The following is a 24,035-nucleotide window of genomic DNA, read 5'->3' as shown; positions in this document are numbered from 1 at the left end:
CTTATCAATTTTTGTAAGAAAGATGGGTTGTAATTTTTTTTTTACTTTGTTCACCTTCAAGTTAGAAAACTTGGTTTTATAAATATTCTTTCTTAAATAAGCCAACTACTTTTATCTGCTTATTTTTCTCCTCCACACAGACACAGGGGATTCTTGTTGGAGAGCATAATTAAAATGTCTCTGGAGAGCATTGTACTGATGAGAGCACCCTAAAGAAAAGCTGAGTAATTTTAATTAGGCTTTGTAGAAATTATGTTTTTTCAACATTATATATCAGAGAAATATGCAATACAAGCAACAACTGTGAAGACATGACAGTCTTGAATTAATTTGGACTTCCTATTGTCAATCTCATTTTCTTTCAACCTGAAAGAAATGTCTAACTAAGTAATATAACCCCACAGCATGGAAAATGTAACAAAACTATAATGAGCAAGAGAAGTGGACACAGAATATTAAATTTGCAAATCAAATATTTTATTTGTTGATAAAAGCATATTGAGTGTGTATTTTAGGCAGAAGAAAGTTAGTACATAGACACATCAGCAAGATACAATAACAACTGATAGTACAGTATAAATATCAAGCTAATGAAATTGGCAAATAAAAAAATCTAAAAAAAAAAAAACCTTGGGCTGGGGATGTGGCTCAAACAGTAAAGCGCTCGCCTGGCATGTGAGGGGGCGCTGGGTTCCATCCTCAGCACCACATAAAAATTAAATAAATAAAGATATTGTGTCCACTGAAAACTGAAAAATAAATGTTAAAAAGTTCTCTCTCTCTCTCCTCTCTCTTTCTCTTTCAGAAAAAAAATACAACTTGGCATAGTCCTTTACTATTAATCACCTCCACAATTTTGTTTTATATGCCATGCAGCTCACCTCTTTTCCATGACTATTGATTCTTGATTCTCATTCATGGTATAAGCCCTCTATCGCTCATGAACTAAGTTTCACTTAACTCAAAAGCAAAATGTGCACCTTAATCACTTTTTTTAATTGTTTCTTTCACAGTAAATTAAACCAAGCACAGTTTATGTGCTTGCTGCTACCTGCACAGCTGAATCTTAGAAACCAGTGAGGGACATGGGAGATTAAGACAGACAAAAACACTTCTAGAGAGAAAATTGGGACCATGTGGGACACTGTCCTCTGAAGGAGGAAAAATGACTTGGAGCTAGTACAGCATGTTTGTTATTCGAGTTTTATTATCAATAGGTTATTTGTGGGAAAGTTTCTCCAAACCAGTCACAGCACTTGTGAGACATTGTGGTTATCTTATCATGCTCAGAATTCTCTATCCCTGACAGCTAATGTTTGAGCTTAAGGTCAAGAATGGTATAGTTCCATGCCTTTGTACAGAGCCTCCTCAGGAAAGGCATCACCATAGAAACTGGGCAATCTTGTCCTGAAGCTTTGCAAAGAAAGTTCCCTGTGCAACTCAGCCACATCCACAGCCACGAGGCAGTCAGAGACCATGATCCAAGTCACTTCCTTCCACATGTGCTCCTTTCATTATCTATGTCTGATTATTCCTATTGGAAAATTTGGGGTATGGTACATTGTTTCAACTTCTAAATTGTTTGATCACAGTATGCTTGGCACATATTCTGAATTTAAATTATTTTTGTTCTTCAAATTGTTTTTGTATCTACCTAGACTTTCTAAGGCAGGATATCTTTGGGAATTCAGGAGAAATATTGATGAATTAGGTTGATCAGAATATTTGAAGAGAAACTTCAATGAAGAAAAAAAGTTTTGGTTTTTTTTGTTTTTTGTTTTTTTTTTAACAAAAAAGACAAAAAGTGTCTCTTCATTTGTCTTGGAAAAAGTTTTTTTGGTTGTTTGTTTGTTTGTTTTGTTTTGTTTGTGTTTTTTTTTTAACAAAAAAGGAAAAAAGTGCCCCTTCATTTGTTTTCTAATATTTTCTAAATGTTTTGTGCAAGACGTTTCAGAATTGTTTTTTTCTTTACATTCTCCACCAGGCTTCTAGGAAAACATTTGCTTTTGAAGATGTGGCACTTGGGTTTTAATAAAAGTACCAAGATTGGCAACCCCTGGGATTATACCCTTTCATAATCTCTTCTTCAGCACTGGAAAAGAGGCTTAATTCTAATATGACAAAGATGATTTGAAGGGCTGGGGTTGTGGCTCAGTGGTAGAGTGCTTGCCTAGCATGTGCCAGGGTCTGCATTCCATCCTCAGCACTACATAAAAAAAAAGATGATTTGATGTCCTTTTTGTGATTTATGTTGTATTATGTAAGGTTCTTGCCAGTTTTGTTGCTCTCCATCCCCTCTCCTTGCTGGCTCTGGAGAAACAAGCTTTCAGGAATTCTAAAGCTATCATAAATGTGCTGGCAACAGCCTGAATCATCCTGGAAGTAAACTCATGATCCCCAGTTGGACCTCAAGATAGTGACCAGACCACAGAATGCCTCTGTGAAAGTATTGTAGAACATCCAGGTTTTCCATTCACAGATACGGTGAAACTTCTTCTGTGTCTTCTTAAAAAGTGCTAAATTTGTAGTACTTAGTTACATGGCATTGGATACTATTACAGAACATACTGCCTGTGCCTCCCAAGTGGAAGATTTGTAAGGAAGCACATTAAGATCTGGCAGGCTTGACATCAACTTGCTTTGGAATCTTTAGTACCTGGCAATCTAGTGGACAAAATTTCTTATTTTTCCTCTTAAGGAGAGCATTTTCCTTCTGAGTTAATCCATCAGTGAGCTTTTCGGTTCAAATTTATTTTTTGTTTTACACTTTTCTCATGTAACACTCTAGCCAATTTTCCTCTTCTCCACAAAATTTCTACTTTACTCTTTATTTTTTCTGTAGCTTTATCTTTGTGCTAAGGCCTTAAATGATAGGCATTCTTATTTATTCTTCTTATTAATATATGTTTCTTATATCTGTGAAAAATTTTGTATCTAGGAAAATACAATATTCCCCAAATAAACTTGTGCTTGCAAATCATTTTTACCCCTGTATCTCCTCAGCTAGAAACATGCTTGAAAAGAAGTCAGAAAATGCATGGTTGGCAGAATAGACTCCTCCTGTGATTTTTACACGAATAAAAAAAACACAAACCCAAATAAAACCTTTAACTATATAAATCCTCAGATGAGAAATTGAAAACAACATACCATTGTGCAGACCTAAATTTCTGTCTCTCAGACTATCAAATGCATGCTCCATTTCTTCAGTAAAGGGAAGGACAGATTGTAATGGCTTTTATTCATTGGGTAATATCCCTTCCTCTTGTACTTTGATGAGATTATTTTTTTTAATATCTTACAAATGTTTAAGTGCTAAAGTTCACTACCACAACATTTTTTTTTTCCATTGAAGTGCTGGAAACTTAGTAAATGTACAGAAGTAATAGCAAGAAACACTGTAATATTTCCCACTGAGATATTTTTTTCTGAAATTGTTTATAAATTGTTTTTAATTGTTTATAAACTTTTGAGAAGTTTTGTTTTTTTCTCTTCTTTCTTTCTTTCTTTAATTCCTTCTACTTCTTTTTTTTTTCAAAACTTATTGTACCATCCTGGATTGAACCCAAGGCCTCATGCATATCAGACAATGTTCTACCACTGGGCTATACCCCCAGCCTTGAGGATTTTACAGGGTATTTTGGTTTAGATATGAGGTGTACCCTAAAAGCACATGTTTAGGACAATGCAAAAAAAGTTTAGAGGTAAAATTATTGAGTCATGAGAGGTTCAGCCTAATCAGTGCATTAACCCTTTGATAGACATGGGTGATAACTGTAAGCAGATAGGGTATTCCTGAAGGCAGTGGGACACTAGGGGTGTGACTTTGGGGTATATATTTTTTTCAATATAAGGGGAGAGGCTCTTTCCCTCCTTCTACCCTCTGTCTTTTCCTGATTCCATTCAAATAAGAGCACCAAGTTCATCTAGCAGCTATTCTGAACTCTTGTGTTCTGACAATCCACCTCTTTCCCTAGAATCAATGATCCAATAGACCAAGGTAAAAGCATCAGTGCAATTTGTGATCCATTCTCAGGGGCCATGCACATGTACATTATTTTTCAAACCTTATCCCTTCACGTTCCTCCTCCTCCTTTTTCCCTTTTCTGTGAATAAAAAGTCCCTTGTGTAAAGTATGTCATAGTGTTGTTCCCCTTTTCCTTCTGTCCCATAGGTGATGAAAAAAATATAGTTAAATGTAAGAAATTACTATGATATATGGCATTAATATATCATCACTTCTTTGGGTACTCTACCTCCCTTGGGCCTTAATCCAGACTTAAGCTGACTCTGTTTTGTAATTAGCTAGAGGAGTACAGAAACTCATAATTAGGGTTTTGAACTCAAAATGACTTTTGTCTGTGCTCCATTTCAGCTGGCTTTATTGAAGAAAAAACAGAGTAGTTTTTCATTGAGATCCATTGAATTTTGAAGCTTTGGGTTGACACCTTTTATTTTATTTTTACTAATTATTTTTTATGAGAAAGGATCTTGCTATTTAGCCCAGGCTGATCTCAAACTTGTGATCCTCCTGCTTTAAGCTTCTGAGTATGTTGGGTTGATATCTTTTCATGAGTAAGGAAATTCTTAGCAGTCATTATTTTGAGTATTGCTTCTCTCCCATTTCTCTCTCTTTTCTGAAATACCAATTTTCATATATATTAGAAATTTTTTTCCTCATGAAATACTATATTTCATATATTTTGTCATCTGTTCTACAAATTGCATGACCTAATATTTCATAATAAATTTTCTTCATTATCAGATCCTATCAAGTATTTGATTCTGTACTAGTTTCAAAACCACTGCAAAGAGGTTATATTAATAAAAGAAAAGTAAAGAATTTTTTGTTAGTTTAATATTAAATGTTAAACATTTTATAAAATATAATGCATCCCCTATAAAAAGAATATCTATTATATGTATCTTAATGAAGTACCAATATAAATCTCTGTAGAAATTTATCTGGCTTCTTCTTTTACCAATTGAGGTTGTTTTTCATCAGATTTCATGATAGTTTTTCAAATAAGGAGTAAACAAATAATTTACTGATTTTAATGTAATTTTGCATTATGTTTAATAAAAGAACAAATCATCTCTCTGGTTTAAAGGACATGTATACAAAAATGTGGATGGGATTTTCTTGAGAGCAGCTTGTTTAGTTATATTTCTATTTTAAGTTACTTCCTAAAATGTAAGTTATGCCATTGTTTTTGTGGACATCTTATTCACATGTGGACATTTCATGTTATGAGTTGGTGCAGAGACTATAAGAAATATGTCTGAAGCCCCCAAAGCACATACTATGAGTTGATTTTAGAATATCCAGTGATTAAGGATTATGACCAACATTGTCATTAACATGATATTCTTCTCTGAACTCTTCTTTTGGAAGGTAGAATGAGAAGGCTCCTCATAGCTCAGACACTTGGCACAATTTAATTTTTCATACATCATTTGAATGCCACTATAAAATTTAGACTCCATTTTATCATCAACATTTCAGGCTTTCCTATAGAACTGTAATGAAGCCACTAATTAACTTTGATATTTTGTTTCTAGATTTAATGGTGAAAATATCATTTAGTGTCTTTTCCTATAAGAAATCTTGGGGATCCAAGAACCTTTATCAGTTCGGAGTAAATATGCTCAAATATTATATAAAAATGGAAATATAATGTACAGCAATCTGGAGACAAAACTATATTTTTCATACAAGTCATAACAGGAATATCTAGCTAGTTAACAATAATAAAATATTACAGTTTTGATGCAAATGAACACCTCAGATTTCCAGATTTTAGATTAGGCTGAACCTACACATCAATCATTTGATTTGTAGAGAAGTTAGAAAAAAGTGTTTGAAAATGCCACATGTAAGCTGAATGGAGACACAAATCTTTATATATGTTCCTAAATATCTCTGGATTTTAATATGAAAACAGTCTTTGTTGAAAAGGATGCAACAAAAAAAAGTATGGGTTAGAAATTAATTTTAGAAGATCTTTTTGAAAAGCCATGCCTAAGATAACTTTATTTATAATAAGTAGAGATTTTCAAATGCATCAGCAAATGAAATACCTGTGGAATTTGTGGAAAGTAAATGCATTTGCTGTTTTATTGTTTTGTGCTCAAAGAAGTTGTCATATAAACCATTTTATTCTGAATATGTAACTATAAGATTAAACCAGTTGGGGCTGGTGATGTGGCTTGGGCAGTAGCACACTAGCCTGGCAAGCGTGGGGCCAGGTTCGATCCTCAGCACCACATACAAGCAAAGATGTTGTGTCCACTGACAACTAAAAAATAAATAAATAAATAAGTATTAAAAATTCTCTCTCTCTCTCTCTCTCTCTCTCTCTCTCTCTCTCTCAAAAAAAAAGATTCAACCAGTTAAACTTAGGTTTAGAGAAACAAGAAAATATTCATGTAATGCATGATGAAAGACTTAAAGAACATATTTGAAAGAGTTGCTGTGTTTGTCTATTGGACTAGCACCATGAGCAATAATTGTAAAATATGTAAAATAAAAAAGGTGACTCATACTTGTTCCATTACATATAGAAAAGGATTCAGTGTTTTAATATTACTCTATGAAAATTGTTGAGAGCCACAGCCGAAGGGGCCCCAGCAAACTTCCAGCTGCCAGCTGATGATTGGCTCACAGCAGCCCCAGCAAACTTCTAGCTGCCAACTGATTGGCTCCTCTGTGGTGATGCTCATTGGGTTGTTTCCCTGCCCTTTCAGACCAAAGAGCTGCTCATTGGGGGACTTTTTTTGGCTCTGGCCACATGACCCAGCCAATCAGCCTCAAGAGCAGGAGGAGTGGGGGAGGTGGAGAGGCTCGTGGGAAGCTGGTGGTGGCAGTTGGGCTCTGAGAGTTTTTCCTGAAGAGCTGTGTGGTGCGGTGTGTGTGTTCTAAAAATAAAGTTCGTTTCTTTTGTCAAGTGCCTCCTAAATTGTGCCCAGCCAGACTGTGGCAGAAATTATTACTAATATAATAAAACTAATGATGAAGTCAAACTTATTGAACAATTGGGAAAAATGTATATTCCATGTAAATTTTCAACTGTGCATTTATATGCCAATTTTACAGTGCATATTGTTTTTAGTCTTAAAATTAATAAAATTTTCTTTCTGTTGAAAAATTTCTAATGACCACTACCAAAACCCGTGGATCTAACCATATATATATATATATATATCACCAGGAAATAACGTTTTAGAAAAGATTAATTGCAAAACATTAGTTTTGATTAGATGCACATTTTGAAATACAGATATATCCAGAAAATACACATCTTTCTGAAAGAAACTAAGCAGAAGATGATTTTAACAATAGGGGCATTAACCATGTTAACCTAAAAATGTTTTCCTGTGTAATCGGTGAGATTGTAGGTTTTAGGTCTGCATATATTAGAAAAACTAGATAAGTGTGCAGATACTTCTATCAGGAAATTATAAAGCCATCCTTTTGTAAAGTAAAAAGTATCTAAAAAGAGAATTAGTAAAATGAGTATACAAAAAAAAAGATAAGAGTAAGGGGGTTAGCCTGGAGTTCTGACTGCTACATAAAATGTGAAAACTCTTAAAGGAAAGTACATGCATATCTAAGGAGTTGTTGGGTTCTTTTTTTTTTAATCTTAATTTTTTTTGATAAGGATATATATATATATATATATATATATATATATATATATATATATATATTTTTTTTTTTTTTTTTTTTGTCTTTTTTGGAACTGGGAGTCAAACCCAGAGCTTTGCGAATGCCAGGCAGGCACTTTGCCATTGAGCTACAACTCAGCCCTGGGTTCTTAATTATCACTTCAAAATATGCACTCAATGTTTCCTTTTAAAATATTGTTTAATTATTCATCACCTCCACCCCCTTGCAGGTCAAATGGCATCTTGACAGAATTGAACCACACAATAGTAATAAAGTTCATTATTTTAGGACTGACAGAGGGCCTAAATTAGAAAATTGTAATTTTTCTTTTTCTATTTGTAACATACCTTTTGAGTGCTACTGGAAATCTTACCATCATCCTTCTGACCTCATTGGATTTCCTCCTCAAAACACCCATGTATTTCTTCCTAAGAATTTTTTTCTTCTTAGAAATCTCATTGACAACTGCCTGCATTCCTAGATACCTGGTTACCAAGGTCACTAAGAAAAATACTATTTCCTGTGATGCTTATTGGGCACAAGCTCTCTTTACTGCTTTCAATAGTTTCTCCTGTTGGCTGCTATGTCCTATGGCCGCTATGTGGCCATCTGCAAACCCCTTCATTATGCAACCATTATGAGCAGCAGAGTGGTCCACAATCTGCTTGCTGCTTATCACCCCTGGAGCTATTCTGAGTCTAACCCTAGAATTCTGTGATGTCAATATTATTGACACATTTTCTGTGACTACACTCCTATCCTGAAACGTGCCTCCACAGACACCAAGTACATAGAATTGTGAAAAAATCAGAGGGGGGGGGGCAGATATCTTTGATTCAATTCAGGGGCACTCAACCACTGAGCCACATCCCCAGCCCTATTTTGCATTTTATTTAGAGACATGGTCTCACTGGGTTGCTTAGCACTTCACTGCTGCTGAGGTTGACTTTGAACTTGTGATTCATCTTGTCTCAGCCTCCCAAGCTGCTGGTATTACAGGGGTGTGCCACCATGCCCAGCTAATTGTCAAATTTTATTTTAGCAATTATCACACTCTTGAATACATTAGCACTGGGATTGTTGTCTCATATCAAAATCATAAAAACAGTTCTAAAGAACCCTTCTGCCCAGGAGAAGAAGAATGTAAGGGTTCTGTGTTGGGAATTGAGGTTTCTGATAGCTTCATGCCTGTGGCATTCTTGGTGGCTAGTGAAGTTTCTGTGCAAAGATCAGAATACGTGGCTTCTAGTAAAACTCCTGTGCAAAGACACAGGATGCCTAGATGCTGTAGCAATGTCCTACATGAGGTGACTCTGTGCTAGAGTCTTACCAGCTTCAACCTTGATCTCAGGCACATAGCTCCTGGGAATAAAGTAAAATGTTTGCTAGATAAATACAACATTTCACCAAGCTCCAGTTCTTCTGGACCTGAAAACTAACAGTAACTTTAAATAATGGGCTTCTTGAGAGCTACACAAAGTTCCTAACATTTCATATTGCAACTATAGAATGTAACTGAGGAATAAGCTGAATAATGTTGCTAACTCTGTAACCTACCTAATGACACAATAAACAACAATGTAGTTATGGCATTAAGGACCTAATGGAACCTACTGGAATAAATAAATGTGGCCACTTGGATCAACAGCCATCTTTCCTGCCTCTGCATCTTGTCTCTGTCTCCTTTTAGTTTTCTTGCAGAAGAAGACTTTTTCCACCTGTTTCTCCCACTTGATTTTTGTCTCCATCTCTATGGCAGTTGTATTTTTATGTATCTCAAACTGTCTGCAGAGGAAAGGATATCTTTTAACAAAGGGGTATCAGTGCTCACTATTTCCATTGCACCTGTACTAAATCCTTTCATATATAAACTGAGAGTTAAGCCTGACCCAGCTCCCAGCCTGATGGTTAACCACACCTATAGTTAGAAACTGGATACTGACTAGACCCTGCTTCAATTATAGTCAGCACAGAAAATTGGTGTCAGCCCAATTTCTACTACCCAAACTTGGGTATTAGAAACTAGAAACCAAGAAAACAAGCTGAGTCTCTTTCCTCAATGGTAAGGTCAGTACCAAAGTGATCAGCATTGATCAGGGTGAGCATTTCTGCAGCACAGATCACTCATGGAGAATCCACAACCAAAGGACCTGTGGTTATAGACAACCACCTGGCTCTATGCCATCTTTAAAGGGATCCTGTACATGGGAGCAGGTACATGGAGACCCACAACAATCACAGTAACATCCCAGAGCTCTGCATCTTGAACTTCTGTGTACAACTGAAACACCCGACAGACACACCACCATACCTTCCAGTCATCAACCACAGGCTCCCAAGCTGGAAAACCAGAACTGGCTGGCATGAGGTCCACAACAACTAAAGGAGTGTCTCATTACCCCAGCCCCTCTGGAGAGATCCAAAATCAAAGAATTATGAACATCTTCTCAATGTCTCAAATCCTAATGGCATAAATGGCAAGATTCAATAAGGATTTTCTTCATTTTGGCATGCTTTACTATAAATAACTCTCACATAAACTTTAATTATATATAGTACTTTTTATCTTGGTTGTTAGTCGTTAACCTAGTAGCAAACACTGTACCTTCGACCTGTTTAGATGTATTTCCTCTAATGTTTTAAAGCATTAATTAGAATCATTCTCCCCATCTTTGTTTCCCTAGTCCTCATTTATATGTACTCCTCTTACACTTTAGCTTCCCTACTACATTATCTGCTACTACCTCAAATGCCCCCATATTTTTCTCCTTTTATCCTTGGGGCATACTATTCTTTTCTTCTTCTTCTTCTTCTTCTTCTTCTTCTTCTTCTTCTTCTTCTTCTTCTTCTTCTTCTCTCTCTCTCTCTCTCTCTCTCTCTCTCTCTCTCTCTCTTTTTCTCTCTCTCTCTCCCCTCCAATCTTTCTTCATCAACCCTAAGCCCTCACATAATGTCACAGCAATTGTACTCTATTTAATAACTAATTTTTCAACATGTTCCAGAACTTTACTACAAGTTTATACCTGGATAAGAGAACTGTGGAGAACCATATCAGCAAGTATTTCATGTCATAAGATTGCACAGTATATGGCTTAGCTCTAAAGTTACTGTAGTAAATACGGGTTCAGTTTTTTTTTTCTCAAAGTGATGCTGAGAATTAAAGTATCAATACCTCTATGATACCCAACCAAGGATTCTTAGGAGAAAGAAGCTCATGAAATAGTTCTTTGCTTAAAAAGCAAAGCAATATACTTCCCATTAGATTAGTAAACATATAAGCACTATGAAAAAAACTGGAACAAACAACCCAAAACAGCTCTGAACACTTCAACAACTGACTCTTTAGAGAGTTCCTAGTTAAAATGTTCAATGAGCAAAAAGAAGATGTATACACTTTTCATATGCTGTGTATGTCTTCATTTGTCACAAAGATTTTTTTGAATTCTCCCATGACCTATTTTATATTCAAATGAGTATAATTTAATCTTCACATGATAAAATGGTTTCTGTTATTCTTTTATTGATTTCTAATTTTACCTGATTATGATTGAATAAGATACAGGGAATTATTTTTCTCTCCCTCCCTCCTTTTTCTCTTTTGTATTTCCTAAGACTTACTTTGCATCCTAAAATATGATCTATTTTGTCAAAGATTCCATGTGCAGCTGAGAAAAAAAAAATGAATTTGATAGTTCATGGATAAAATAGTGTGTAGACATTGTTAGATCCATTTGATTAATAGTATTTATAAGGTCTGAATGTATGTAGCATATGTCTGGGTGACATATCTATTTGTGAGAAAGCTGTGTTGAAATCACTGAGAATTATTAGGACTTTATGTTTAGTCTATCTGGGACTTTATGTCAAGTAGTGTTTAATGTATGTAAGTCCATTGACGTTTGGGGCATAGATATTTACAATCATTACATCTTTCTGTTGGATATTTCTCTTTCCTAGAATGAAGTTACCATACTTTTTTTTCTTCTGATTAATTGGGTTTGATAGATTCTTTGTGAGATATGAGAGTAGCTACCCCTGCTTGTTTTCATCTTTATTTGCTTGGCATATTGTTTCCCAAACTTCTGCCCTCAGCCTGTGGATGTTTTTGTCCATAAGGTGAGCTTCTTGTAAACAACATATGGTTGGGTCCTAATCCACTTTGGCAGTTTATATCTTTTCATTAGAGCTTTGAGACTATTTACAATTGGTGCGGTTATAGAATGATAATTTTTGTTTCCTGCTATTTTGATTTATTTCTAATGTTTAATTCAGACATGACTCTCCTTCACTTAAATTGTCTCCTAGTGAGATTATTCATTCACTGACTCTATTTTTTTATTTTTATTTCATCTATGCATAATACTTCTTTAAGTATCTTTGTAGTACTGAGTTAATAGTCACGAATTCTTTTAATTTATGTTTCTGTTGGAAAATTTTCATTTAACTTTCAATTCTGAGGGAATAGCTGTGCTAAATATTATAATCCTGTTTGGTAATAATTATCCTTCAATGTTTGGTATATGTTCTTCCAAGCTCTCCTGACTTTTTGAGTGTGTGCTATGGAGTTAGTAGTAATTCCCACAGCCTTACTTTTAAGTGTGGCCTGCTGTTTATCTCTTATAGCTTAAAAATTCTAATCTAATTCTGTATATTACATATTTTAAATATAGTGGGTATTGGAGAGGGGTTTTTTACCCCAAATCTTGTCTATTTAGGATTTTGAAGATATCTTGTATTTGGATTCCCATTTCATCCTGATGGTTAGGAAAATTTCCTGTTACTTCACCAAAAAGTTTATGCATGCTCTTTGTTTGTATCTTACTGCCTTTCTCAAAGCCAATGATCCTTACATTTGGTCTCTTAATGTTGTGGCAGATTTCCTAAGTCCTCTGGTAATAGTACATTATCTTTATTGCTAGCTCTATTTTCCAGATTATATACCTTAACTTGGAAGCCTGAAAGTATGTCTTTTTTATGGCCCAATTAGTTAGTGATACCTTCAATTGAATTTTACAATTTATCTATTCATTCATTTCTGAGATATCTATTTGATTATTTTTCAGAATATCCATTTTTCAAAATATTTATTTTTTTAATTATATGTGGAAGCAATGCCTGTATTTTATTTATTTATTTTTATATGGTGTTGAAGATTGAAAACAGGACCTCGCACATGCTATGTGAGTACTCTACCACTGAGCCATAACCCAGTCCTTCAGAATATCTATTTATTCAAATAAATTTTTACCTCCTTTATCTTCTATCTTAGCTCATTTCTTTGATTTCCTTTTAGTTTATTGATCATTTTAACCCTCTTATTTTTGAATGCTTCATATTAGCTCTTGTCCACTTCCAGTTTTCAGGAGTTATAGACTTTTGGAGGCATGCTAGTTTTTTGTTTTCTCATATTTTCTGTATGTCTTTGTTTAGATTTGTCTCTCTACTCATATGGGTCTTTCTCCCACTGTTGTCTAAAGGAATCTAGTGAGCTGCTTTCACTTCACCTATGTCCCAATCCATGAATATATCATGGCCCATGTCAAGGGGTCCCAGTCAATGTGTTTATAGTACTTTGGTTAATCCCTTACACCCCTTTGAGGGGACAGGATGATCACCTGTGACTGAAAATAATTAAGACAAAACCGAATGCTAATTAGTCTTTAAGCTTGCTAAACATTTTCTAAAACTTCAACTAATCTGAAGTGGAATATGGGGATTGCACACTACAGTAAGCTTAAAGGTTGGTATGAAAGAGGTGGAATTGGTATCATACTACATATGGCATGTACATCAAAGAGAAAGAAGGAAGAATACAAGGAGAAAAATATGAAGAAAGTAAGGAAACTAATGAGGGACAGAAGAGAGGCAGAAAGTGAAAAGTGAGTGAGATTATCAAAAATAGCAAGAATAAAAAATCTAATGTATACATCCAATTCATACTTTACCCTAAAGAAGATGACACTGGCAGTCAACCCCACACAAAAAAAGTAAAAAATAAATCATCCAAATAAAACTAACAATAACAACAAAATCTAGGACATAAAATAGAACAAAAAATTCATAAAAGAAAGAGAATAAATCTAGAAAATAGAAAACAACAAACAAAACAACTAATCAATTTAGCAAAAGAAAAATCAAACAAAAAGCAGAACACACCAAACACACACACAAATCACATACACTCACATACTCATGCACACATGCACCTACTAACAACAGAATGGAACAAAACAAAACAACAAATAGAAATAAGAAACATACAGAAATAAAAAACTCAGTGAAAGAGGCAGAAACTGGAGAAATGATAAAAAGAAAAGAGAAAGAATGAATGTCAGAGTAAGAAGAGAAACGAAATAAATAAGTCAGATTAATACAATATTTTACATTCAAAAATGTCAGTGAAAGAGACTCTTTCTAGGAACCCCAGCTACTCAGAGGTCTGAATCAGTGGGGTCACAGGGCTGAACATCCCTTGGTCGATCTCCTGTACTACAAAACTCAAAAATGCAACAAACATAATTAGTGATCATACAATAAAAACAGAGGAAATTTAAAAAAAAAAAAAAGAAAAAGAAGAAGAAAGGGGTGTGGGAAAGGAGATTAGCCAGGAGAGGAAATAGTAAAAGGAGAGAAAAGGAGGAAGGTTCATCAAAACAGAGAATAGTAGTGTATTTCCAATAAACACATTATAACATCACAGATTTTTAAAAATGCAGAAGAAAGGATTAAGGAATACAATTCTTGATAGTTTGAGGCAATATCAAATCAATACATAATGTTGTACACGTGATATAACAAAGGCTAATATTAGAGAGTCAAAAATTATTCCTTGGTGATGTTTCTGAAATGGAGGGAGTTCTTAGACTCCCTGTTTGGATTATGTTCACTATTGGGAGGTACAGAAGATATGTAAACTTCTACAGCATAATCTCTGAGTATCTCTGGATTACTGCATGTTACTTTGAATAAGAAGGAGCATTCAGAAGGCTAGATGTCATGGGTGTGGTAACAATGTTTTCAGATAATCAGGCAGTAGTAAATTGCAGATGAAACCCAATAGCTTGAATATACTTGAAGAAGCTACCACAGTCTTGTGCTAATATCAAGCTACAGAATTCCTCACCTGTGACCAGTGGGCACACCCATTAAAATTTACTGAATTTTATTTTGCTTTCTTTTCTTTCCATTTTTTATTTCTATTAATATTCACATTAAAGAAAGTGTAAAGGACTCAATCTCTCAAAAACATCTACCAGGAAAGAGTAATTTTGTCCATTGTTTTAGGACCACTGCTTCATGAAAAATTAATGAAAGAAAAAAACTCTAAAATTAGCTATCAGTAAAATTCTAAACATATTCGTCAGATGACAGAAAAATAACAGTGGGAACTCAAAGAGTCAGTGCCTTCACTGAAGAAATCATTAAGATGGCAAAAAAGACAGAATCAATTTTTAAAAATGATTCTGTTATCTAATAAAAATCTCTCAGCAATTAGGGGAGTGGCTAAGGAAGAAAAGGCAGCAAAATTTGGAAAGAAAATGTAGCATTTGGGGTATCACAAGTCATTCTCTGATCTGAGTTAATAACCCAACAGAACACATCCTATCCTTATTTTTAAGAATACAGGATAGTGTCACAGTGTTTTTTTAAATCTCTGTAGGCAGTCATTGAACCAATTCACAATTTTAAATAAAACCTACAAACATAATTAAATTAATTTTATTTGAAATTAATCTAATAACATTCCGAATCTTTCTCATGTTATCAGAGTTAATGACAAAGAGCAGACAGAAAAACAATTTTATTTCTCAAACTGTGTTAAATTGCAAACATTGCCTTCTTATAGAGGGCAAAAAAACAATAAAAACGTTGTGTGAACATCCAATTGTATATATAAAATTTGCAATAAAGTTTATCGTATCCCTCATTATTATTTTTAAGTTGCATTACAAAATTCATTTTGTTATTTGTTGGATAAACCTTTAATTGTTAAACATTTACCAGCACATTATTTCTCTTTTCCCACATGCACTGATGGGTCTGAAATTTTGAGTACCATATTGCTTGAGTCATCTACGTCAATAGGTATAAAGCAAACTCATACTTACGCAGAATATCCAAAGCAACTACTGGGAAAATAAAAAAAAAAAAAATCCCTGTCAAGCAAAGAGGAAGAAAAAGAAAACCAATTCTTGAATGGCTAGAAATTCAGCTCTATGATATCTAAGAACAGATTCCAGTGAATGGCCCAAATCCAAAGGAAGTTGCTATCAAGTAAGAAAAACACTTCTTGCAAGCACGTGAATTCAATATTTTTGTTTAGAAATATGGATGTTTTAAATATTCATGCTCTCATCAAATTTGTTAATTTTCATCCTGTTTTCAGTATGCATAATGCTCTTTATAATGGGATATGGAGTGATCCTCAGTGTAATTCATTAAAAATGTATTGTGATGAGGATGCTGGGGCCTGCCAGAAATACTAAAGTCAGCCTTGCAGTAACTTTGAAACTGGAGTCAAAAGAGCATGAAGCAACATACACTACAACAAAAGGATTAAATTCACAATGAAGATACAACACATACACAGTAAATAGTATGGGATAATATTCATGATGTGAGAACCACTAGAGATCAAGGAGAACTAGAAACATACTAGAAGACATTAACTCACAGAAGAGTTTACTTAGGACTTGGAGATTACACCTTTGGCAAAATATTTTCAGAGTGGTCAAAAGGAAAGTTCAATGATCCTTAAGCCTGAAATCTGGCAATTTTATTAAAAGTCATTCTCATTTTGTGAAATCAAAATATTCATACTCAGAGAATTTTAATGGTATATAAATGTAAAATTAAAACTGTGCCAAATGAGATCAAAATAGGAAAAATGAAGAATACAACATTCAGGAAAAGACAGCTCAATAGGGCATTGATGCCCAACTACAACAATGTTGATATGGCATTGCATGTGAAGTTCCATTTACACTTCAGGCAATAGACTTCTTTGCCATTAAATTTTATTTGAAAAACATTTCTTAATCAAGTTCTTAAAGGATTGTTTTACTTGCTGGTTCCTTAAGGAGTAAATAAAAGGATTTAACATTGGTGCAACAGAGGTATTGAGCACTGCTATGCCCTTGGTCAATGCTTTTCCTTCTTTGGCTGAAGTTTTGACATACATGAAAATGCAGCTTCCATAAGAAATGGAGACAACAATCATGTGTGAGGAGCAAGTGGAAAAGGCCTTTTTCCTTTGCTCAGCAGAGGGGATCCTCAGAATTGTTTTAATGATGAACACATAGGAAAGAATCACCAATGTTAAGGTTGCAATGAGAGTTAATACTGCCAAGAAAAATGCAAAGAGCTCTAGGTAGGTTGTGTCTGTGCAGGAGATCAGGAGCAAAGGAGAGGAGTCACAGGTGAAATGGTCAATGATGTTGGAGTCACAGAAATCCATTTGAAGTCCCATGATCACAGGTGGAAAGATAATGAGAAAGCCAATCACCCAAGAACCAAGGACAAGCAGGATGCAGACCCTGCTGTTCATTATTGTTGTGTAGTGCAGTGGCTTGCAGATAGCCACATAACGGTCATAGGACATCACAGTCAAAAGGAAAAATTCTGTTGCACCAAGCAATATAAAGAAAAATTCCTGGGCCATGCAAGAATTATAGGAAATGGTTTTATCCCCTGTTATAATGCTGACCAGGTATCTAGGTATAGAAACTGTGGTGAATGAGATTTCTAGGAAAGAGAAATTCCTAAGGAAGAAATACATGGGTGTTTTTAGGTGCAAGTCTATCAGAGTGAGAGTGATAATTGTTAAGTTTCCAGCAATGCTCAGTATGTAGGTGAAAAGTAGAAAGAGAAAAATGATAACATTTAGCTTTGGGTCATCTGTTAATCCCAGAAGAATGAACTCAGTTGCAGATGTATGGTTTTTCATTTTTTATTGTTTACTTCTTATAGGTCTAAAAATGAAAATTTGAAACAATGATTTAGTGAGTATGGTACTAAATTTTCACCACTTCTCCTGAATTACGAAACAAAGAAGGCTTATAAAGAAACAAAGAATTAATCAAGGTGTACTAAATTTTGAATAAGTATATTATCTACAACAACCACAGAAACTATGTCTGATGTCCTTTTGCATTACCAGTCATTTAATATGAAGCTAGTCACTTACATTGTCTAATAAATTCTTCTGTATAACAAAAATATACCTATAAAATCAAAAACCAAAAAAGTAAAATATTCTTTTAAAACTACTATGCGAATGAATGTTTTCTGATTTTCTGTAAATGAAGCATTTATTGAAGTATTTCTTAATTTTCCACAATATTCCAAGATATTTAATAGTCTAACAAAGAATCAGAGCCGTCAACACTAATACTTCCATAATCCTAATCAAACAAACCTAAATTTTCCCAAATTAAATATTTTACTTTCTGAATTAAATAATATTATTTTATCATTCTATATATGAGATTCTAAGGGCCAAAGTTAAGTGACGCAGGTTAAACAATGATTAGAAGACAGAAAAATAAATGAGGGAAAAAATAGAAAATGCACTTACCGTGAGGTAATCTCACCTGGTAGCAGTGAACCACTGAAACCTGAATGCTAGGTTGCTTTTCTTTGAGTGACAATGTTTGATGCTTTATTTTCAGAGCATGTTATGCACTTCTTGACCAGTGTCTATCTCTGATTTTCTTACACAATGTCAAACTTATAAAGCATATAGGTGGAATTTGGGCTGATGATTCTTGTTATATACAGTGAACATATTTAGGAATGACTCTAATAGAAAACCTATTACTAATATCAGAGAAGCCCTGACAGGAACTTGACATAGACTCAAGTACTGCTAGAAGGTGCTACAAGCAGGCTTAGGCAACAAATCCAAGAAGTTGAGGAATTTGTGATCTAGGAATGAGTTTGTGACCTGATGGGAAATCTGGTGTCCTGGACAGTGGATGAAGCTCTAAAGGCAGTCCCAAGTGGTCAATTCAGTTAAGTCTGATACTCAAGTTTGAAAAGTGTCATTGCAAAGCTGACATTGATAGAAAGTGTCTCTGGCACCAACTTATTACTTAGGAGTAGAAATATGAGCTGTAAAACTGGAGATGGCAGTAGAGAAATGGACAGTTTATAACTGGTTACAAGGAAGAATTTCAGAGGCAGAGATCATGAATGTCTAGAAAACCTTGAAGAAATAAAGAAGGAAAAAAAGAAAGAAAGAGAGAGGCTGGGGGAGAAGGAGGGAGAGCGGGAGGGAAGGACAGATAGACAAGGAAAGAAAAGGGGGAGAGAGAAAGAAGGAATAAAAGTAATGAAGAAGTGGGATTCTTTTAGTAGTTTTAGTACAATATTTACATATAAACAGGCAAGTACAGGTGATAAAGGTGCATATCTTGCTTATTAGGTAAGTGAAACTTAGTTCATGAGCAGGAGAGGGCTCATACCATGAATGAGAATCAAGAATCAATAGCTATGGAAAAGAGGTGAGCTGCATGGCTTATAAAAGAAAACTGTGAAGAAAATTAATAGTTAAGGACTATTCCAGGTTTTATGATTCAAATATTTTGTATCTTTTGTTTTCCAAAAATTCTATTAAAAGAAAAAATCCTGCCCCAAGATGTTAGGAAAATGTGCCAATATATTTTACTTGGCTCTCACTAAGTATTGTTTAAAGAAAGATGGGTTATGATTTTTTTTAATGAGTTCATTTTCTAGCTAGAAAAAAATGGTTTATAAATATTCTTTTTAAATAAACAAACTAGTTTTACCTGCTTTTTATCTGTTTTGTCTCCAAACAGACACAGGGGATTCTTACTGGAAAGCAAAATTAAAATGTCTCTGGAGAGTATAGTACTGATGAGAGCACCCTAAAGAAAAGAGAATAATTTTAATTAGTCTTATTTTATAAATTATGTTTTCTCAACATTAAATAGCAGAGATTTGTATAATACCAGCAACAAAATGAGGACATGACAGTCTTGAATTATTTTGGACTTCCTATTGTCAATCTCATTTTTTTTTCAACCTGAAACAAATGTCTGCCAAAGTCATATAATCCCATAGCATGGAAAATATGAAAAAAAATACTGAAAAGAGTAAGAGGAAAGGCCACATGATATCTAATTTACAAATAAAATGTTTTATTCATTGATAAAAACATATTGAGTGTCTATATTAGGCAGGAGAAAGTTAATAGATAAGCATATCAGCATCACCAAGGTACAATGACAACCAAGAGTATAATACAAAAATAAAGCTCATGAAATTCACAAATTAAAAAAAAAAACTCAAGCACTGCTTTTTTTTTTTCACAATAGAAGTAAAGCAAGCAAATTTTATGTGCTGTTTTTGTTATCTGTGTCTAATTTTTCCTGTTGGACAATTTGGGTTCCATTACATTGTTTCAACTACTGAAGTGTTTGATTACAGTATGTTTAGCATATATTCTTTATTTGAATTTTTTGTTCTTCTAATCATTTTTATATCTACCAGGACCTGCTGTGGCAGGTGAATCTATGTGAATGGGGTAGAAACACTGGTAATTTAGGTTAAATGTCTTTTTCAAAGAGAAACTTCAAAAAGGGACATGCTCTTGCTTCTAACCAAAAATATAAATTGGAAGTGCTCCTTCCTTGTTTTCTAAAAATTTGGTGAATGTTTGGTGCAAGCTATTTCAGAACTTTATTTTATTTTATTTTATTTTATTTTTTACATTCTCCACCAGGCTTGTGCGAAAATGTTTTCTTTAGAAGACATGGCAAGTGGGCTTCAATGAAGGCTCCAAGATTTGAAAACCCTCAGGTCATACCTTTCATATTCTCTCTTCTCCAGCAGTGAAAAAAAGGCTTGCTTCTAATGTGACAAAGATGATTTGATGTCCTTGTGTGTTGTGTTATGCAAGATTCTTGTCAGTTTGGTTGCTCTCCAGCATCTTTCCATTGCTGGCTCTGGAGAAACAAGCTTTCAGGAATTCTGAAGCTATCATAAATGTGCTGGCAACAGCCTGAGTAATACTGGATGTGAACTCATGATCCCCAGTTGAGCCTCAGAATAGGGACCCAGCCCACAGGTGGTTTTGGTAGCACTATTGCAACACTTCCAGGTTTTCTACTCATAGATTTCTGTGTGTCCCTTTGAGGTGCTAAATTTGTAGTACTTAATTACAAGGCACTGGATATTACTACAGAAGATACCTGACTGCAGGAAGCCACCAGTGAAATGTGTGTGGACCAGATAAGCATGGAAGCCACTGAGTAGAAAAATCTGTTATCTGGGAACTCCCAATGGCACTCCTGCTGGTTTTGAGAGGGTCCAGTGCATTTGAATTTCTACCCAGTTCTGTCAGAGGTGCCTTACATCTTTCAACATGTGCATGACCTGCTGAGAGCCAAGCAGCCTGCCTAGGCACACCTACAACCTGTTTTTCCTGAAAAAGCAAGCCTGAGATAAGACTCCTCCCACACTGCAACCTTATACCTCCCAATCCCCTTTGATCTGTACCAATATATTAAAAAATAAAAAGCAAGAATGAGCTTCCATTTTTATTAGAAGCTGCATCCCTCTGGTCAGCTTGTCCCGTTGTTGACCCCACTCAGGAAACATATTCCTGGTGCCCTGTGGTTATTTTCTAGTGTTGTGGGACAGACAAGGCTAGATACCTAGGGAATTAGAAGGAAGTAGTTTTATTGGCTGCAGCCAGGTCCAAAGGGGAGGTTTTGACTTGGTCCATTTGTCCCTCTGAACCCCCAATTCAGAAATGTTTAGAATTTCATACCCAGTGTGTATAAAAGGGAGAGGGGGAGATCAAAGACTCACAATCTGCAGAAGTCCACATACAAGTACATTTTTTCTACTGTTCTGGGCAATCAACCCAGGCCTGGAAAGTAAATCAAGGACACTCTCTCAGAAAATCAGTGCCTGGGAAGGGAGCATTCTCTCCTTTTCCCCCACTAGCTGGTTCCCAAAGAACCAGCTAATTTGTATTATTCACTCTTATCTTTTGGATTGTAAGGGACCCTCCCTAGGACCTAATCACTGTTCCCTGAAATGCAGATGCCTCAGTGAAGGCTTCAGGCCTGACAAGAAGCCTGAGTTAGAATCCCTTATCCCATTCTGCTTCTGCAAAAACACACCTCCTGCCTGAAAACTCTGTTGCAGAAATTCTTGCAGATAGTCTAAGAACAATTATGATGAGGATCTCTGGAAAGGTTAATTAAGATATTTTTGTGAAAGAGGGTGTGCCACTACTGTAGTACTACTTTCTTAGCTTTTATTTCTCAGCAAGCCCATCCTCTGAAAGGAACCCTTTCCCTAGTCCACACAGTACATGAGCCAGACCTGACTGTGCCTCCCACGTGGAAGCTTTGTAAGGAAGAGCATTAAGATCCAGCAGCTTGACATCAATTTCCTTTGGACTCTTTAGGACCTGGCAATCTACTATGCCAAATTCCTTATTATTCCTCTTAATGAGAGCAGTTTCCTTCTGAGGTAAACCCTCAGTAAACTTATCAGTTTGTACTATTTTGTTGTTGTTGTTTTTGTTTTACTTTTTGTCACATCTAGGGCTCCAGCCAAGTTGCCTCTACTCCACAAAATTTCTACTTACTCCTTATTTTGGTGTAGACTTTAGAGATATTTTTTCTAGTCTTCTATTTGTGCTAAGGGCTTGAATGATGAGTAATTTTATTTACTTTTGTTTTTTTAATATATTGTTCTCTAGGTGTGTGAATTTTTTTTTTAATCAAAGGAAACACAAAATTCATAAAAAGAAACTAGTAACTACAAAGCATCTTTAAATCCCTTTATCTCTTCAGCTAGAAAGATGGTAGAAGTCAGTTAGAAAATGCATGGTAGGCAGCATAGACTCCTCCAGTGATTCTTGCACCAATAAAAAAACACAAACCTAAATGAAACCTTTATCCATATAAAAGCCTCAGAGAAGAAACTGAAAACAGCATACCACTGGCCAATATAAAATTGCTGTCTCTCAGACCATCAAATGCATACTTCATGTCTTCAGTAAAGAGAAGTGCAGATTGTTAGGACTTCTATTCTTTGGATAACATCCATTCCTCTTGTACTTTGATGAAATTCTTCTTTTACTATCTTACAAATGATGTTTAAATGCTAAAGGTCACTACTAAACATATTTTTTTGTAAAAATACTATAAATGTGAAAATGTAGAGGAGTAACAGCAAGAAACACAATGATATTTATTACCAAGCTACATTTCTACAATTATAATAAAGACAACATTGGAATACTCTTCAGAAGTTTTTTCCTCTTCTTTTCTATTTTTTTAAAACATTGCAATGATCTGGATTAAATCCAAGGTCTTATGCATATTAAGCAGGTGTTCTACGACTGGGCAATACCCTATCCTTGGGGGTTTTGCAGGGTGCTATGGTTTGGATATTAGGTGCTCCCCAAAAGCTCACATGTGAGACAATGTAAGAAAGTTTAGAGGTGAAATGATTGGGTCATGAGAGTTTTAACCTAATCAGTGCATTAATCCCCTGATAGGGATCAAGTGGGTAATAACTGTAGGCAGTTAGTATGGGACTCAAGGAGGTTTGTCACTTGGGTTGTACCTTTGGGATTCATTTTTTTTTCATGGTGGTAAGGGAAATTCTCTCCCCCACCCTTTTCTTTTATAATCTAAATAAAAATCCAGTGTGTGAAATTTGTTCCAGGGATGTTTCCCTTTTCCTTTCTGGACTGTAACTGATAAAAAAAAACATAAAATATTAATATTATATATGGTATCAATGCATAATCTATCCATTAGTTACTCTATTTCGCCTTTGTCCTTGACCCAGATGTAAAGTAAGCATATTTACTTACTATCCAGAATGGTACTCAAACTCATATTGAAGATTTTGAACTCAGAATGATTTTACCTGTTCTACATTTCAGCTGGCTTATTTGAAGAGAAATCTAGTGTTGTTTTCACCTGAGGTTCACTGAGCTTCAAGTCTTTGGTTGAGACTTTTTATTTTATTTTTATAATTAATATTTTTATGATATAATGTCTTGTTATACAGCCCAGGCTTGCCTTGAAATTGTGACCCTCCTGCTTCAAATATTCTGAGTATCATGAGTTGATATCTTTAATATCTTTAAGTAACTTTTTTTGCAAATATTATTTTGAATATTGTTTTGTCCTATATTCTCTTTGTTCTTCTGGGATACCAATTCACATGTATATTAGAGGTCCCATGGAATAGAGACAACCATATTTCCTATATTCATCATTTGTTTTACAAATATGTGTGGCCTAATATTTCAATTTCCCTAAAATTTCTTTTATTCCATGTTAGTCATAATTTTCCTTCATTATCAGAC

General features: G+C 34.8%; 1 protein-coding gene and 1 pseudogene across 1 annotated transcript; one reads left to right on the top strand and one right to left on the bottom strand.

Moving 5' to 3' along the window:
* Nucleotides 1–5,341: 5,341 nt before the first annotated feature.
* On the top strand, nucleotides 5,342–9,597 carry LOC124087400 (olfactory receptor 6C74-like; annotated as a pseudogene).
* Nucleotides 9,598–16,679: 7,082 nt separating this feature from the next.
* On the bottom strand, nucleotides 16,680–19,893 carry LOC124087251 (olfactory receptor 6C76-like). Its single transcript, XM_046436030.1, has 2 exons — nucleotides 19,871–19,893; nucleotides 16,680–17,631 (listed from the first exon to the last, which is right to left on the bottom strand). Exon 2 carries the CDS (start codon nucleotides 17,613–17,615, stop codon nucleotides 16,680–16,682), a length of 936 nt encoding a protein of 311 aa, XP_046291986.1. The 5' UTR covers nucleotides 17,616–17,631; nucleotides 19,871–19,893.
* Nucleotides 19,894–24,035: the final 4,142 nt, after the last annotated feature.

This window comes from Marmota monax, unplaced genomic scaffold (genome assembly GCF_021218885.2).
Source record: "Marmota monax isolate L192 unplaced genomic scaffold, Marmota_monax_Labrador192_F-V1.1 WCK01_AAM20220418_F8-fsc00012, whole genome shotgun sequence".
In the NCBI taxonomy this organism is placed as follows: Eukaryota; Metazoa; Chordata; class Mammalia; order Rodentia; family Sciuridae; genus Marmota; species Marmota monax.
The sequence above is the reverse complement of the archived record's forward strand: the minus strand, read 5'-3'. Positions and strand labels throughout refer to the sequence as shown.